Source organism: Psammomys obesus, unplaced genomic scaffold (genome assembly GCF_907164565.1).
Source record: "Psammomys obesus unplaced genomic scaffold, mPsaObe1.curated_primary_1811, whole genome shotgun sequence".
Lineage (NCBI taxonomy): Eukaryota > Metazoa > Chordata > Mammalia > Rodentia > Muridae > Psammomys > Psammomys obesus.
The window spans coordinates 7,215,329-7,226,949 of NW_026586463.1; the positions used below are offsets into that span (position 1 = coordinate 7,215,329).

Genomic DNA, 11,621 nt, shown 5'->3' on the forward strand with positions numbered 1-11,621 from the left:
TGTGTGTGTGTGTGTGTGTGTGTGTGTGTGTGTGTGTGTGTGTGTGTTGGTTGTTTTGTTAACATGTATGACTAACTAAATATCCTGATGGCAGAAAATAGCTGCTCTACCAGTTCCCCCATGTGACTCTGAGAACTCTTCAGCAATACCACATTACCTCAGCCCAGCAGCCTCAGGGGGCTTCCAAGGACCCACCTCCTAACTCTGAAGCCAGTGTCTTTCCTGACTAGTCAGTGTCCCGATAAACTAGTAAATATTTCTGTTTTTGAGAAAAGAATTCCAGAGTATCAGAGATGTGATTTGACTTGCCCCAAATCGGCAAGTTGATGTTGATGTCCGTGGTTCTCTATTCAAAGAAATTTGTCATCTGAAGGACCAAGGGTCAGTCCTTCTGAGGCACAACCAAGAAAAAAAAATTGTTTTTGTTTTTGTTTTTGTTTTTTTGAAACAGGGTTTCTCTGTGTAGCCTTGGCTCTCCTGGACTGGCTTTGTAGACCAGGCTAGCCTTGAACTAACAGAGATCCACCTGCCTCTGCCTCCCTAAGTGCTAGGATTACAGGTGTGTGCCACTGTGCTCGACTTAGAACCAAAATTTTAAACAAGATATTCTTACTATAAGGTGTGACTTTCTTCTAGGCTGAAGCTTTTTATCTTATCATAGTAGTCTAAGAGTAAGTTAAAACTGTACCAAGAGGGACCTGGAGGGATGACTTAGCAGCGAGAGACATTTGCTACTCTGACAGAGAACCTGGGTTCTCTTACATGGCAGCTCATAACCATCTCTAACTCTGGTTTCAGGGAATCTGACACCCTCTCTGGCTCCTCATGTACCAGGCACACACATGATACACATATATGCATAAGGTAAAACATGCATGCATTCATACACTCATACATACATAAATACATAGATACCAAGTAATCTGGAAATGGTGACACACAAATACCTGTAATCCAGGCATTCTGGATTATTGTCAAGAATTCAAAGTTGGCCTGGGCTGCATAGCAAGTTTCAAGCCAGCCTGGGCTATAGTATGAAACCCTCTCGCAACAAACAAATGAAAGAACACTAGACTTGAGATTGCTCTCAGTTCCTGACCAGACAGAAAGCTAGGATGGGCTGTCACCTGTGAAGTGCTCTGCCCATGTTGTTTTGTTTTGTTCTTTCCTTTTGGGAACAAGGCCTCATATGAACCAGGCTGGCTCCACACTTGCTATGCAGCCAAGAATAATCTGAAACTCCCGATCCTCCTGCCTCTACTTCCCAAGTGCTGGGATTACAGTCATGTGCCACCACTTCCCACCAAATACCATGACTTTATTAGCTCCAAACTCAGATTTAGTAACTGAGCAAATCAGAAAAACTATGTGTTTATTTTCAGTTTTGTTGAGTGAGCGGTGTTCAGTGGAGAGCAAATAGCATGTCCATAAAGTATCGGCACACATTGCATCTGCCACAGGTCCTTCTAGTTAGTAAATGTCTCAGCAGACAGGATGGTCTTGAAGCTTGTGAAGAGCAGCCAGGGAGACAACTGTAAGCTAAGTGGAACCTTTGGCCTATTTTCATAGACACTCGTGGTTTCTTCATTGGAGTCTTTATTGTAGATGCTTCAGTTTTGCCAACGAAGCTATTATACATTTTACTTTTTCTAACACTTAAAAACATGCTTATAAGTATTCACAGAACTGCTAAGATACTGAATTTCTGTTGGATTTCTCACTGTTTGTGCACTGACATATCCTGGTACTATTGTAAAATATAAAGTAAAGCTTCCTGTTATATCGGCTATTCCAGAAAAGATTCCATTAGGACAGTGAGTTGACACTGTAAGCAATAGAAAGTACATTGGTATGATCTTTTTGGAGAATGAAATTTCAGGATACAGCCAAAGGCTTTGTAGCATTTCAGTGAAGTTGTGCTAACGTCATGCACAAAGACGTTAACTTTAAAGATGTTAACTTAAAAACTGAGGAGTATCATCATATTTTGTTTAATGAATAGAAATTAAATTAGTGGAATTAATCTATCCTAACAATTAGCCTACTTCCTCTAATCATTTCAAAAACTGATACAGCTCATGATACCAGCTCTAAATTAACCAGTCTTTGCTTTCTACATCACAGGAACTTTACAGTGGCAGCAGGGACTGCAATATTCTTGCTTGGGTACCATCCTTATATGAGCCAGTTCCTGATGGTGATGAAGCAGTAAGTATTTTTCCCTACTGCGAGGCGACTTCTAATTATGAGGATTAGTGTTTTATTTGTGTGGGAGAGATGGTTAAAGCAGTTCTTTCTGTTTCCTGGTTGTAGAGGTAATTTGTTACCATACATCCATAAAATTCAGAAAAATATTAAAACGTAATTTCTTGAATTTAATTAATAAAGATTGTATCTACTGTTTTAAGATAATAGTTGATTCATAATCATATAAGTTACAGTCTTCTCTCATTGACATGATACAATAATTTTAAACAACATTAATATAAATTTATTCTAAAAATTTATTCACATTTTAAGTATTTTTAGGATAGATGCCTAGAAGTAGAGCTATCTCTTTTTGTTGTTCTTTTGCTCCCTGTATGGCTTCGCACCACTAGGACACAAGTGCCCAGTACAGTGAATCTTCTGAAGAATTCACAGCAAGGGCAGCCTCAAGAGCAGTCCCCTCCCCAGAACTCTGTACCACATTGAGGACAGGGCAGCATTTCTCCATGCCTGTTCACTGGCAGGGTCCACAGTGTAGACGGTTCACGGGAGAACAGGAGAGAGGCTCTGTTTCCTCTTTAAGTGGTAATGCCACATAGCAACTTTCCTGAAGTCACAGTAACCTGATGGTGTGTGTCTACATCGACCCTGTGGTGACACCTGCATCCCTCATTACCTTGTCTCCTGAGTGCTGTGCTGCCTGCCTGTCAGCTACGGCCCCAGCTCATAAAGCTACAGAGCTTCTGATCTTCCTCAGTCTTGATGGAATGGCAACTTTGGAAGGGAAAGAGTTGGAGTTAAACTTTGAGTTATTATGTGTGACACATTTTTAATTTATTTATTTATGTATTTATTACAATTTATTCACTTTGTATCCCAACTATAACCCTCTCCTTTGTCCCTTATCAATCCAGCTCTCCCTCCCTCCTTCCATGCCCTTCCCCCAGTCCACTGATAGAAGAGGTCCTCCTCCCCTTCCATCTGACCCTAGCCTATCAAGGCTCATCAGGACTGGCTGCATTGTCTTCCTCTGTGGCCTGGTAAGATTGACCCTCCCCCACCCCTCAGGGGAGGTGATCAAAGAGCCAGCCACTGAGTTCATGTCAGAGATAGCCTGTGTTCCCATTACTAGGGATCCCACTTGAAGACTGAGCTGCCATGGACTACATCTGTGCAGGGTTCTAGGTTATCTCTCAGTCTCAGAAAAGACCTCTGGGCCCAGATATTTTTGGTTCTGTTGCTCTCTTTGTGTAACTCCTATCCCTTCCAGGCCTTTCATCATTACATTCTTTCATAAGATTTCCTGCACTTTACCCAAAGTTTGGCTATGAGTCTCAGCATCTGCTTTGATACACTGCTGGGTAGAGTCTTTATGAGGCCCTCTGTGGTAGGCTCCTGTCCTGTTCCCTCTTTTCTCCGTCTTCTGATGTCCATCCCGTTTGCCTTTCTGAATGAGTATTGAGCTCTTACCCAGAAGGAGTTCTTGCTTAGTTTCTTTAGGTGTACAGATTGTAATATGTTTATCCTATAGACTATGTCTAATATCCACTTATAAGTGAGTATATACCATGTGTCTTTCTGTTTCTGGGATACCTCACTCAGGATGATCTTTATTAGTTGCCACCATTTGCATGCAAATTTCATGATTTCCTTGTTTTTAATTGTTGAGTCGTATTCCATTGTGTAAGTGTACCACAATTTCTGTATCCATTCCTCAGTTGAGAGACATCTGGGTTGTTTCCAGAATCTGCCTATTATGGATAACACTGCTATGAGCATGGTACCAAAGACCTAGCTGTCATTGAGTAGAAAATTGTTTAGTTTCCATCTGTATGTAGAATTTTTTGTTATTTATGTTGTTGTTAAGGTCTAGTTTTAGGCCATGGTGTTCTGATAGGATACTAGGGATTATTTCAATCTTTTTTTTATCTGTTGACGCTTCCTTTGTGTCCAACTATATGGTCAGTTTTTGAGATGGTTCTGTGAAAAGAAGGTATACTCTTGAATTTGGGTGAAAGGTTCTATAGACATCTATTAGGTCCATTTGATTTAGGACCTCTGTAAGGTCATTTTTACCCTAGTTAGCCTCTGTCTAGATGATCTGTCCCTTTGTGAGAGTGGAATGTTGAAGTCTCCCACTATTAAGGTGTTGAGCTCCATGTGTGATTTAAGCTTTAATAATGTTTCATTTACAAATTCAGGTGCTCTTGTATTTGGGGCATAGATGTTCAGGATTGTGAAAATCCTGGTGGATTTTTCCTTTGATGAAAGTGGAGTGCCTCTCCTCATCTTTTTTGATTAATTTTGGTTGAAAGTCTATTTTGTTAGGTATTAGGATAGCTTGTTTTCTGGGTCCATTTGCTTGAAAAACCTTTTTCTAGTCCTTTACTCTTAGGTAGTGTTTATCTTTGTTGCAGAGGTGTGTTTCTTGCATGCAGTAGAATGTTGGATCCTGTTTCCACAACCATTCCGTTAGTCTGTGCCTTTTTATTGGAGAGTTAAATCAGTTGATGTTGATAGATAATAGTGGCCAATGAATGTTAGTTCCTTTTACTGTGGAATTAGTGATGTTACTGTGTTTCTGTGCTTGTTTTCTTTTAATTTTTTGTTGTGAAGTTATCTATATCCTGTGTTTTCTTGGGTGTGGTTGATTTCCTTAGATTGGAGTTTTCCTTCTAGTATCTTCTTTAGGGCTAGGTTGCTGTGTAGTTGTTGTTTAAGTTTAGTTTTGTCATGGAATATTTCATTTTCTCCTTTTATGTTAATTGAAAACTTTGCTGGATACAGTAGTCTAGGTTGGCATCTATGGTCTCTTAGAATCTGCATGACATCTGTCCAGGCCCTTCTGGCTTTTATAGTTTCAGCTGAGAAGTCTGGTGTGATTCTGAGAGGTCTACCTTTATATGTTACTTGGCCTTTTTCCCTTGCTACTTTCAATATTTTTTCTTTGTTCTGTAGATTTAGTGTTTTGACTGTTATGTGACGTGAGGAGCTTCTTTTCTGTTCTACTCTATTTGGTGTTCTGTAGGCCTCTTATATGTTTATGGGCATCTCTTTTTTTTTTAAGTGTGGAAAATTTTCTTCTATGATTTTCTTGAAATTTTTTTCTGAACCTTGTAGCCTGGAATCTTCTTTTTTGTCTATTTCTATTATTCTTAGATTTCATCTTTTCATGGTGTCCTTGATTTCTTGGATGTTCTGTGTTTGGAACTTTTCCAATTTTACTTTTTCTTTGAGAGATGCATCAATTTCTGCAATTGTATCTTCAGTGCCTGAAATTCTCTCTTCCATCTCTTGTATTCTGTTGGTGATGTTTACCTTTGTAGTTCCTGATCTTTTCCTAAGTTCTCCAGCTCCAGGGTTTTCTCTGTTTGTGTTTTCTTTATTGATTCTAATTCTGTTTTCATGTCTTGCATCATTTCCTTCATCTGTTTGGATGTAGATTCCTGTCTTTCCATAATGGTCTCTATTTTTTTGTTCATTTCCCCTCGATATGCCACTACTTGTGCCTCTACATGTGCCTCTATTTGTTTGACTATATTTGCCTGTATTTCTTTGAGAGCTTTGTTTGTTTCCTCTTTATGTGCCTCTAATAACTGGATTAACATAGACTTCAGATAATTTTCCTGTGTTTCAGATGAATTAGAATATCCCTTGATTTTGGGGGTTGCTGGTGAAGCCATGATGTCCTGATTTTTGTTGGATGTATTCTTACGCCGGCCCCTACCCATCTGCTTATCCGTAACCTTGGCTGTTTGTTACTGGAGTCTGTACTTCAGACTGGGCCCCTATGTCTCTGGTGCCTGGAGTATTCTTCAGGAAGATGAGAGAGGTCCACTGGTTCGAGAGTGGATATTGGTGTTTCAGCTGTAGCCAAGGGAAGAAGGTCACAGGCACATGTGTGCAAGCACGGGAGTGTGCATGGAAGTGTGCCTTGAAGGACAGGTGTTAGAGTGTGTACATGCTTGGTAGAGTGGAGCAAAAGCATAGGTGAGGGTGCTGCCACTGTTTGTGGGTGCAGTGTGCATGCACAAGTGCCCTGAATACCGCAGTGGCCCCCAACCTGTAGTACTGTCCTCCACGTTTTCAGATCTGCCTGGGTTACACCATCTTGGTTCCAGGAATTGTTTGCCTGGACTCCCCTGGGAAACCCACAGAACAGGGGCTTCAGTGTTGAGAATGCTGACCCACAGTGAGGGTATGGGTGAGAGGGATCCCATGTCTGGCTGCTAGCTTAGTGGAACCCTGGATCTGGGGCTCTGCACACACTCACTTGAAAGTGCACTCACTCACTCATGGGCTAGTGGAAAGCACAGGGGTTCTCCCTATTCTCTACTCTCAGATTTGAGCCCGCAGAGGCAAATGAAAGTGTAGGAGATCCGTCAGCTCAGTGGTGTCCGCTCTTTGGTGGCCAGGCAGGGAAACCCTTACTTGGTCACTGAGCACACATACTCCTGCTTGGGGGAATCACTGCCACCTCTGCAGAGCAGGGAGGCCTGTGCTTGGGGCAAGGGGAAGTGCAGGGGGATCGAATAGTCACCCCTCAGACCCAGGAGATGTCCACAGGTGACCTGGATCCAAACTCTACAATCCATGGGTTGTCCCCTCTCACCAGGAAGCCTCAATGTAGTGTTCTGACTTCATCCGCCTCTTCACTCAACAATTTCAGAGATTCGGATCCTGTCCCCTTCCATTAAGGTGTGCCTTGCTTGCTGCCATCTTGGATCACCTCCATGTGTGGCATTTTAAAATCTGTTTGTTTACATTTGGATCTGCAGCATGACAGTGCCTATCTCAAACGATCATATGGCTGTGAATAAATCAAAATGACCCAGAAATTTCACCTTATACCGGTCAGAATGGCTAATAGCAAAAACACAAGTGACAACACATGCTGGAGAGGTTGTGGAGAAAGGGAAACCCTCTTCCATTGCTGGTGGGAATGTAAACTTGTACAACCACTTTGGAAATCAATCTGGCTCTTTCTCAGACAATTAGGAATAGTGCTACCTCAAGATCCAGCTATACCACTGCTAGGCATATATCTAAAATATGCTCAAGTACATAACAAGGACATTTACTCAGCCATGTTCATAGCAGCTCTATTCATAATAGCCAGAATCTGGAAACAACCCAGATGTCCCTCAATGGAGGAATGTATGCAGAACTTGTGGTATATTTACACAATGGAAATACTAGTCAGCTATTATAAACAAGAAAATCATGAAGTTTGCAGGCAAATGGAAGGATCTAGTAAAGATCATCCTGAGTGAGGTATCCCTGAAACAAAAAGACACACCATGGTATATACTCATAAGTGGATATTAGACATATAATATGGTATATTCATACTAAAATCTGTACACCTAAAGAAGTTGAGCTAGAAGGTGGACCATGGGTAAAATGCTTAATCCTCATTCAGAAAGGAAAGAGGATGGACATCAGACGAGAGAGAAAACTGGGAATGACAGGAGCCTACCACAGAGGGCCTCTGAAAGACTCTACCCAGCAGGTATTAAAGCAGATGCTGAGACTCATAGCCAAACTTTGGACAGAGTGCAGGGAATCTTATGAAAGAACAGGGAGATGAAAGACCTGGAGGTAACAGGAGTTCCACAAGGAAAGCAATAAAACCAAAAAATCTGGGCACAGGGTCTTTTCTGAGACTGATGCTCCAAACAAGGACTATTCATGGAGATAACCTAGAACCCCTGCACAGATGTAGTCCATGGCAGCTCAGTGTCCAAGAGGGTTCCCTAGTAATGGGAACAGGGACTGTCTCTGACATGAACTCAATGGGTGGTTCTTTGGTCACCTTTCTCTATTGGGGAACAGCCTTGCCAGGCCACAGAGGAAGACAATGCAGCCAGTCCTGATGAGCCTTGATAGGCTAGGGTCAGATGGAAGGAGAAAACGACTTCCCTATCAGTGACTTGGAAAGGGGCATGGGAGGAGAAGAGGGAGGGCAGATGGGATTGGGAAGGGGCTACAGCTGGGATACAAAGTGAATAAGTTATAATAAATAAAATATTTAAGGATGGGGGGAACGTTAGATGAAGGTGTTAAACAGAGATGAATGAGGCATGCGCCCTGGCCTGAAACAGTGGCCTCTCTTACTTGAAATTTACAAAAAGCAGTTGCCTGGTAAAGTAGTGCTTTTAAATTGTGCACTGGTGTGATAATGTCCTAGCCCTTCTGACGGGCAGTAGAACTCACCTGTGCATGAGCTAACAGTATTGGAGCAGGCTTAAACTTGATGGCCCTTAAAGTCTGCTGTGTAATTGAACATATCATCTCTGGAAAGCAGTGTTAAATATCCCTAACTTCAAGGATATAAAATGTGTATGAAGTAGTTTTTTTATAGTTTTGTGTTTAAATTACCCCGTATGATAATTTAAGCAACTCAAATAGAAATGGAAGAAAATAACTAATAACTAAAATGTTTTTCATATTCTTAGTTCCTTTAGAAAAAAAGGGCTATGTCAAAAGACACCAAAAATAAACTTTACATGGGTCATAACGTTGGTACTGACTAGCAGCTATTAACCAAATAAATTTTATACCTGACTCTACTACCATGACAGCCAATATGACTCTGGGAGTTATTTTCTTTGTGTCTTAAACCAAATGAATGAGAAAAGGCACATTTATGCATATTTAGGCAACTGTCCAAAACCAAATGAATGTTTTCAGATTGCATCACATTTTTTATTTAGTTTATTGTGGCTACATTGGTTTTAGCATACAGCCTCTTTGGAGGACTGGATTTTGAATAGTTGGATTTAGACATTTATTTTGCATATTTGTTTAATCTGTCCTGCTTTGGGGGAATCACTATATATATATCAAAATTATAACTTTGTGGGCCATGCTGGGAATTATAACAGTAATTTACCAAATGAAAATATTAAAAACAAATAAAAAATAAAGCTACTGTGGTTTACATAGAGGAGAGCATTTTACAAGAAATTAAATAGCTTGTTGTAATTTGTGACCGATAGCTCAGGTATGAGAAATTAAAACACATAGAAGAGTCAAGTTGAGAGGCAAATATGGCGCAGGCTGTGTCCCCAGTACTTCAGAGGCTGAGGCAGGCACTGTGATAGGGAAGCCGACCTAGGCTGCACAGGGAAGCCCTGTCATAAAGATGAAATGAGTTGAACTTGTGTTTAAGTGTTAGAGCTATGAAGCCCTATCTTTTCAAATCACTGCTGCGGGCTGGAGAGATGATTTGGCAGTTAAGAGCACTGGCCGATTTTCTAGGGGACCTGAGTGGCCCACAGTCACCTGTAACCTCCAGTCCCAGGCTATCTTGTGCCCTCTTCTAGACCTGAATTCAATTCCCAGCACCCACACGGGGATGACAGTCATCTACACTTCCAGTCCCGGGCTAGCTAATGCTTTCTTCTGGCATCTGCAGGCACCAGGCATATAAGTAGTGCACAGGCAAATATCCATACATATAAATATTTTTATTTTTAACAAAACTTTAATTTGAATAAAAATTTAATGAATTTTCAATAAAAATAATAAAATAAGCTGGATGTGGCCATGTACAACCCTAGCAGTTAGAAGGCAGAGGCAGGTGGATCTCTAAGTTCAAGACCCAGCCTGATCTACAGAAGTTGCAAAACAGCTAGGATGACACAAAGAAACCTTGTTTTGAAATACAAAAATGAATAAATAAAATATACTGTTCCTATTTTCAATTGTAATATGTGAATAACTCTTTAATGTAAAGTGCTACATGCTAAGGTTATTTGATTCCATGAAATGTTACTCTTAATAGGTTCGTGTGCATGCAGGTAGAATGTGACTGTTGTGTACCCCAGGAGAGAAGTCAGTTGGAATGAGAATGGCTTGCATATGTGAATGTTTACAGTTTAACTCATGTTTGAACTGTTTTCTCTGAGCTGTTAAATGAGTAACTTGCCATTTCCCAGGAAGGCTGCATAGTTTGTGTTTGTGGCTGCATAGTTCAGCATAACACAAAGAACATACATATACATGTACCAGTCCTCCTTAGAGTCAGGCAAACCTAGGTCAGACCTGGTTCTGCCGTGACGCTGTTACCCTGGGACAACTTGGGGCATTTTCAAATGCATATCTCAGATGGTCAAGCAGAGTTGTTATTGGGTTTCCTTTGGAACTGTGTAGATCTATACATGCATTTGTGAAGGGATGGCTTTGAAGGAAATAGATTATGAGGGAAAAATAAGCTTTGTCAGTTTTAAATGAATTTGCATTATCTTTACATTACTTTTGTTTTTAAATTAGCAGTAATACCTTGTCCAAATAATCGAATTGATGTTTTATAGCCTGTTCATAACAATTATGAGCCTAAAAGTATGAAATACAATAAAACAGATTCCACCCCCACCCCTTCTCTCTCTCTCTCTCTCTTTAGGTTGCAACCAAATCCCAGCTGAATCCAGCGTTTGAGGATGCCTGGAGCAGCAGTGATGAGGAAGGGTGACTGTCGGCTCTGCTGCTTTGCTCCTTGTCCATCGGGCTTCTACATCAGCAGTGTCTGTGTGGACTTTAGCTTAGGGCTCTTCTTTTGGCTACTGTTTTTGAGACAAGGTCTTACTATGTAACCGTGACTAGCCTGGAGCTATCCTAGAACTGTATAGAGCAGACAAGGCTCAAACTTGCAGCCATTCTCTTGCCTCTGCTTCCCAAGTGCTGGGATTACAGGTGTGTACCCTACTGCCCCTCTTGTGTTTGTGTGTGTGTGTGTGTGTGGTGTGTGTGTTTCATTGTTTTTGGTTAATATGTATAAAACCCTAAATTAGACTTCTGTAGTTTAGTCAAAGCTTCTCTCCTTGAGCCTGTTTGCTGTGGTGGCAGGCCAGTCCCTAAGGCACAGTACAGGAACAGAAGTCGTTGTTCTCAGCAGGGGCCTGAGGTGGGTCTGAGGAGATGGGAGGTGTAATCTGGGAGGAATGTGTCGGGTCTGGTTCCCCTGGCTGTGCCGGCAGCCTGTCCTTTCCACCTTCAGAGAGGATATTACCAATGATGATTAGATAAACAGTGCTTATTGCAAAGGTAACATCACTCTATGGTCCTTTTATTCCTATTAAATGGCTTCATGTAACTTGACTGTCTTCTTGTTTTATGTTGAATGTTGACAGCTCATGTCTCTTACAGTCTGAACATCCTATCACGTGGGCAATCCCTGACCACTTGGTATAACTTTCAGAGGGCAGCTTGCAATTGAGGGGTTGTCCTCCATTCCTTTCTATGAAACGCAACAAGCTCCATTCAGGGATCTAGATTAAACACAATGTTGTAATAAAATTTCTATTGTTCTTTTCTTGTGTCAACTCAGAAGTGATTATTTTAAGTTTTCCCCAGCTGTGTGTGTGTGTGTGTGTGTGTGTGTGTGTGTGTGTGTGTGTGTGTGTGTGTGT

The 11,621-nt window shown here is 41.2% G+C and overlaps 1 protein-coding gene across 3 annotated transcripts in view; it reads left to right on the forward strand.

Annotated features, from left to right (window-relative positions):
* Ercc8 (ERCC excision repair 8, CSA ubiquitin ligase complex subunit) overlaps positions 1 to 11,305 on the forward strand; it is a 46,609-nt gene extending 35,304 nt beyond the window's left edge. For all 3 annotated transcript variants that reach the window (XM_055601956.1, XM_055601957.1, XM_055601958.1), the window contains 2 exons: positions 2,125 to 2,208; positions 10,616 to 11,305. In XM_055601956.1, coding sequence (XP_055457931.1) covers positions 2,125 to 2,208; positions 10,616 to 10,684 — 153 coding nt within the window. In that variant the 3' untranslated portion in view covers positions 10,685 to 11,305. The remainder of the gene's footprint in view (positions 1 to 2,124; positions 2,209 to 10,615) is intronic.
* The last annotated feature ends 316 nt before the right edge of the window (positions 11,306 to 11,621 follow it).